General features: G+C 37.1%; 1 protein-coding gene across 1 annotated transcript; it reads left to right on the top strand.

Moving 5' to 3' along the window:
* The first annotated feature begins 232 nt into the window (after window positions 1–232).
* CCD8 (carotenoid cleavage dioxygenase 8) lies at window positions 233–4,461 on the top strand. Its single transcript, XM_079056979.1, has 6 exons — window positions 233–533; window positions 1,168–1,911; window positions 2,320–2,513; window positions 2,627–2,816; window positions 3,507–3,609; window positions 3,786–4,461. The coding sequence occupies exons 1-6, from the start codon at window positions 249–251 to the stop codon at window positions 3,929–3,931; spliced, it is 1,662 nt and encodes a 553-aa protein (XP_078913105.1). The 5' UTR covers window positions 233–248; the 3' UTR covers window positions 3,932–4,461.
* The last annotated feature ends 1,726 nt before the right edge of the window (window positions 4,462–6,187 follow it).

Raw genomic sequence — 6,187 nt, 5'->3', positions numbered from 1 at the left:
AGACAGATATATAACAGTCGTATAGTAACTTTTGTATGCCATTTTTTGTTAATTAGTGAAAAAAACAAAATCTAAAATGCAAGCTTGTCTTCTAGTAAAAAAAGATCCACCAATGAAGATACCTATGACCAGATTTCCAAGATACCTATATGATCAGATTTCCAATGTTGTTTTCAAACCCTATATAAACCCTAACTCCTCCATCTCATTTAGTACCACAAATTATTATAACTTTCCCTCTCCTTCAGATGGCCTCAATGATTTCATCAATGTCTAGCGTAAAAAGCTATGGCTTTCCCCCAGGCGTGGGTGTCTCCGGAATTGCTAGGATTTCACCCATCTTTGGGATTCCTAAAGTTTCTACAAAGAAAACTAAAACCGCGACTGTGAACGTAGCCACCGATCTGCCAGGGATTCAATCACCACTTGAGAAAGAAACGGTAGAGCACCGAAAACTAGTGGCATGGACTAGTGTCCGGCAAGAGAGGTGGGAAGGCGAGCTAGTTGTTGAAGGAGAAATACCTAAGTGGCTGGTATGAAACCATATATGATCACTTATATATTCGTGTTGTATTGTTTTTTTAAAGAATTTACATCTAATGTCAAATCATGGATCAGATATATTAAAGTTTTGTTAGACTTCACTGATCTTTGAATTACATACTCAACAAAAATACATGATTATATTGTTATAATGAGTTATATATACATGCATGCTAAATTAAAGCAACAAAGAATAATTGTCTACCTTTTTATCTAGCTGTCTATCTATATATAACATTAATACACAATATAATATATAGTTTAGTTCACCTTTAATCCAAAATAGGTAAACCTTTTTTTTAATATATATAATGCAATATATAAAATATTAGTCTTTTGGGTTGTTTAATAAACGACAATACCTTAATCCAAAGTTATTTAAAGTTTATTAACAAAATACTTGTGATCACGTTGATTTTGATAATAAATTTTCTTGATTTAGCTAAAAGATAAGTAAACATTTTAAGTATTTGATTATTAAAAAAAATCTTGTTCATTTATGTATATACTCTTTGGAATAAAATATCCACCAAAGATTAAAACTACTCTATAACATTATTATTTTTATTTACTAGTGAAATAAAACGATTACTACGATTCATCTATTCTTGTTCTTTTGTGTAGAGTGGAACGTACTTGAGAAACGGACCAGGGCTATGGCACGTCGGCGACTACGATTTCCGCCACCTCTTTGATGGCTACGCCACCCTAGTCGGCCTCCACTTCAACAACGGTCACCTCACTATGGGTCATCGGCAAATCGAATCTGAAGCCTATAAAGCAGCAAAAAATAGCAACAAACTGTGTTACCGAGAGTTTTCTGAAGTCCCTAAGCACGACAATTTCCTAGCATACATCGGCGACCTAGCCAACCTATTTTCCGGTGCCTCTTTGACGGATAATGCCAACACCGGCGTGGTTAAATTAGCGGACGGCAGGGTGGTTTGTTTAACGGAAACCATTAAAGGGTCGATCGTGGTCGATCCAAATACGTTGGATACGTTAGAGAAGTTTGAATACACCGATTCTTGGGGTGGATTGATTCACTCGGCTCACCCCATAGTGACTGACTCAGAATTCATAACGTTGTTGCCGGATCTGATAAACCCTGGTTATATGGTGGCAAGAATGGATCCGGGTACAAATGAAAGAAAGGTGATTGGTAGGGTTGATTGTCGCGGTGGGCCGTCTCCGGGATGGGTACACTCTTTTCCGGTGACTGAACATTATGTGATTGTGCCGGAGATGCCATTGAGGTATTGTGCCCAGAATTTGTTGAAGGCGGAACCTACACCATTGTATAAGTTCAGATGGTATCCTGAATCTAAAGGATTTATGCATGTTATGTGCAAAGCTAGCGGGAAAATTGTGATCTCTCTCTCTCTCTCTCTCTCTCTCTCTCTCTCTCTCTCTCTCTCTCTCTCTCTCTCTCTCTCTCTCTCTCTCTCTCTCTCTCTCTCTCTCTCTCTCTCACACAGATGCTTTTTCAATAAAAAAAATTTAAATATTTTTAATAGTTTATATGTTAATATTTGTAAATAATCTAATCCCTTTTCATAAAACGAATAAATCTTTCCAAAAGAAGATATATCGTAACAGATACGCAGAGTCATAACAAGCATTTTGAATATATAAATTGAATGATGTAGTCAAATATAAATCTTTTTTTTAATATATAAATTAGATAACTTTAACTCCCAAATATTTATTAAAAGTCTTCTCCTTCATAAGATTTCTCGTTCCACACTTAACAAAGACGTGTCGGCTTTTTTAAAGGTGGCAAGCGTGGAGGTTCCTTTGTTTGTGACATTTCATTTCATCAATGCATACGAAGAGAAAGATGAAGATGGAAGGATTACCGGAGTCATCGCCGATTGCTGTGAGCATCATGCCGACACCACAATCCTAGACAATCTCCGCCTTCAGAACCTCCGTTCATGGTCCGGGGAAGACGTCCTACCAGATGCTAGGTACACAACATTATGATTTTCTTAATCCAGCTTTAATTAATCAATTATTCTCTAACCAATCAGTAGCAAATTTGTCGCATATTTTTTTATATTTATTCAAACGCATGCTGTAGGGTTGGGCGATTTAGGATACCAATGGATGGAAGTAAAAAAGGAGAGTTATTTGCAGCACTAAATGCAGATGAACATGGAAGAGGAATGGATATGTGCAGTATTAATCCTTCCTTTTTAGGGAAGCCCTATCGATATGTGTATGCCTGTGGTGCTCAACGTCCTTGTAACTTCCCCAACACCCTCACGAAGGTACGTACCATGCCCTAGCTTTCAAATTTATGAACTACAAGTTATTTGAATATATTCTTTTGAGATATACAATTTATTCTCAAAATTAAGAATGAGTTACAACAATCACCCTACCCTATTATGTTATCAAAGGCTCGAGTATTGTTAGACACGCCTAGTGTGAGAGTTCCAAATCCAACATATTACTATATTAGGCTCATTGTGGGCATTAATAATGGGGTCTAATGTCCTCCACCTAGCTAACGGTTGTGTACCTTATTTATAGCTCATTGTGCTACTTTGGCTGGAGTTGTGTGGATCAACTTAGGGTTGCAGATAAATAACCTTTAAATTTAAAGACGGGATAGAATGAGTTCAAATGTAGATTAGGCTTCTTGTGTTCTGACATGATTTTGTTGATATAGCGTCATGGATCCTACATGGAAGTACCCCAAAAGAATTTCCAAAAAAAAAAAAAAAACTCCCTTATTTGGCACCCTCTGAAATAACAAAAAAAAACTCCAAATATGTCCAAATATCATAATGGTCTTTATTTATTTATTATTATTAACTATTTATATATGATGGGCCATGTTTCATTATGGATCTTCCACTAGCTCCATGGCATGTAAGAAATAATAACACTATGCATAAATGATTTAAATTTCCTAAAATAAATTAATGTTACATAAATGATGTATTAATTTACAGATCGACTTGGTGGATGGAAAGGCAAAAAATTGGTACGATGAGGGTGCAGTTCCCTCCGAGCCATATTTTGTGGCTCGCCCTGGTGCAGTCGAGGAAGATGATGGTAAGTTTGTAGTGATTGATTTAGCATTGTATTCCCCACAATACACACCATAATGTTTCGATTGTCTTCTAATAGACATCATAAACAACAATTTTATTTGCATAAAATCAAGATTTTCACAAACGGTGTTGTTCATTGTCACGACCCTATTATTGATGGTTTATATTAATCAACAGGAGTGGTAATATCAATGATAAGCGATAAAAATGGGGAAGGATATGCATTAATATTAGATGGATCAACCTTTGAAGAAATAGCAAGAGCAAAGTTTCCTTATGGGCTGCCATATGGACTTCATGGATGTTGGGTTCCCAAGAATTAGGACTAAAATATTGTTTTCAAACTCTAAGTAGGTACATTAGTTTATTTATTCATGAATATGTGTGAGTATGAGATTGTTATGTAGTTAAAACACATGATTTTAGGTATAGATCTTCTAATAGTATATCATTAAAAAAATATCTTGGGGTTCTGATGCTAATTGATCTTCCTGGGCTCTTGGAATGAATCACCTTAGTCAGATTGAGATAGTACCAAAAGAAAAAACAAGAAGGGTTAGGAGTATTATTGGGGTGTCCAACATAATACTCTTTGATGCTTAAGTTGGGGGTTCAAGACTTTGTGTATATGGAGAGAGAGAGAGAGAGAGAGAGAGAGAGAGATGGAAAGAGAGAGAGAGAGAGAGAGAGAGTGTGTGTGTGTGTGTGTGTGTGTATGTATGTGTGTGAGTGAGTGAGTGAATGTATGTGTATGTTTGTATATATATAAGTATGTGGTGTTGAGATCAGGCCTTGCCCTGTTTGTTGCTTCTTATGGGCTTTTATAGATGAATTGAAGTTGTATTTACAAAAAGTAATATTTTTGTCCTTGGCTACATATAGCGGATTTCATGGACAATGTCCATATCTTCCTATTGACCGATTCAAAGTATTCTACTTAGCATTCGGCTATCCAGATTTGGATGGTGGGTTCCCATTAAGCCCTCGATTCAAAATGACTAATTTCAAGTCAAAGATAATCTCGTTTGGACTTTCCATTATGATTATATAGTAAGTGTGTAGGTTCATACGCTATTCAAAAGCATGTGGTATTGTTGGAATTATAATGTTGGAACATCCCCTGTGAACAAACCCAAAACAACCGTAGGCTACATTTTTCTAAACTCTCTATCTCTTTATTCAGTATCATAACATATAATATATATACACGACCTAGCTGCCTACTCCACTTTAAAGGGAACAACTTCTACCTAGTCAAAGCAATAAAACAGGAGCCAACTAAACCTATCTAAACTATACTAAATATCTGCAAAATAAAAGTGGCCTACATGGCCTTTACTAATTCAAACTCTACAAGAAGGACTAAAATACCCCTAAGGATAATTACGTGATTGACTAAGTTTGGATTAACACCAACATTCTCCCCCTTAATCCAAACTATTCCTGTCAAACTTCTCTCTTTCTCTCAGTCTCTCTTTCTAAGGTAAACCATCGGTCTTGTTTACCTCCTTCGGTATTCGATGGTCTTCGGTCTAGTTGCCACCCGGTCTTGAAGCTTCTCATTCGGTCATGCTTCTTTCTTTCATTCTTCCACCAAATTAAAGTGATCAAACTTGCTGCCTGCTTTCATTCCTCTCAACATGCCTGCTTGTTTTCTTCCTCAACAGCCGTCTGCTGCCATCTCCAGGATCAAAACACCATAGCCAGACCTTCATCAGTCGACACCACTGTGAGCCTTTAATGCCACAGCAGAACTGGAATACATCACAGCCATAGTTTGATCCTCCTTTTTTCTTTCTTCGTTCCTTCAACCCACCCACACATACTTGCAGGTGAACAATGTTCCCATCTTCTGATCACACAGATCAACATTGTTCTCGTCTTCTGATCACACAGATCCATTTTTTTCATGATGACTTGCTTTACCACACAGATTAGCTTCACCACACAAGTTGCTTTCTTCTTGGTTCACCCAGAACTTGGATTCCGCACACTGCTTTCTTTTAAACCCTTAAACTCTCACAGATTGATCTCCAACACTCAATCATTCATCACACAGAAGCAAATTTAATCACACATATTTTTTGGTTTTGAACTGGGCTCACACAGAGCTTTGTTCGTCTCTCACTAACTCTTGTGGTTCAAAAAATAGCCCATCCTCTGTTATGTTCAACCTGACATCGATCCTCTACCATCACACAAAGACATCAAATGCATTTTCTTCATCAAACAACATCACCGGTAGAGACCTTCACTGACGCAGGAATCACCACCTGGTTCATCATCTTTATTGGCTTCTTCTGGTTCAAACATCATCACCAATTGCAGCACACACTCTTCAGCTGATTTCTTTTCCCCTTCGGTTTCCTCCCCAAACACATCATCATCTTCATAAAAAAACATATCTATAGACAACAACCATTCACCACAGGTTTCATCAGAACCTACCTCCCTAGTTAGCTCTGATACCAAATGTTGGAACATCCCCTGTGAACAAACCCAAAACAACCGTAGGCTACATCTTTCTAAACTCTCTCTCTCTTTATTCAGTATCATAACATACAATATATATACACGAC

The sequence above is a fragment of the Lactuca virosa genome, chromosome 6, assembly GCF_052849685.1.
Source record: "Lactuca virosa cultivar CGN04683 chromosome 6, Lactuca_virosa_CGN04683_v6, whole genome shotgun sequence".
Lineage (NCBI taxonomy): Eukaryota > Viridiplantae > Streptophyta > Magnoliopsida > Asterales > Asteraceae > Lactuca > Lactuca virosa.
Note: the sequence above shows the minus strand (reverse complement) of the source record. Positions and strands in the feature narration are given on the sequence as shown.

Bases quoted from the DNA above. Each gene is read 5' to 3' on its own strand.
- CCD8 (XM_079056979.1), top strand. From the start codon at position 249: ATGGCCTCAATGATTTCATCAATGTCTAGCGTAAAAAGCTATGGCTTT. The intron at 1,912-2,319 runs GTGATCTCTCTC...GCTTTTTTAAAG, and splicing joins GCAAAGCTAGCGGGAAAATT to GTGGCAAGCGTGGAGGTTCC. The intron at 3,610-3,785 runs GTAAGTTTGTAG...ATTAATCAACAG, and splicing joins TGCAGTCGAGGAAGATGATG to GAGTGGTAATATCAATGATA.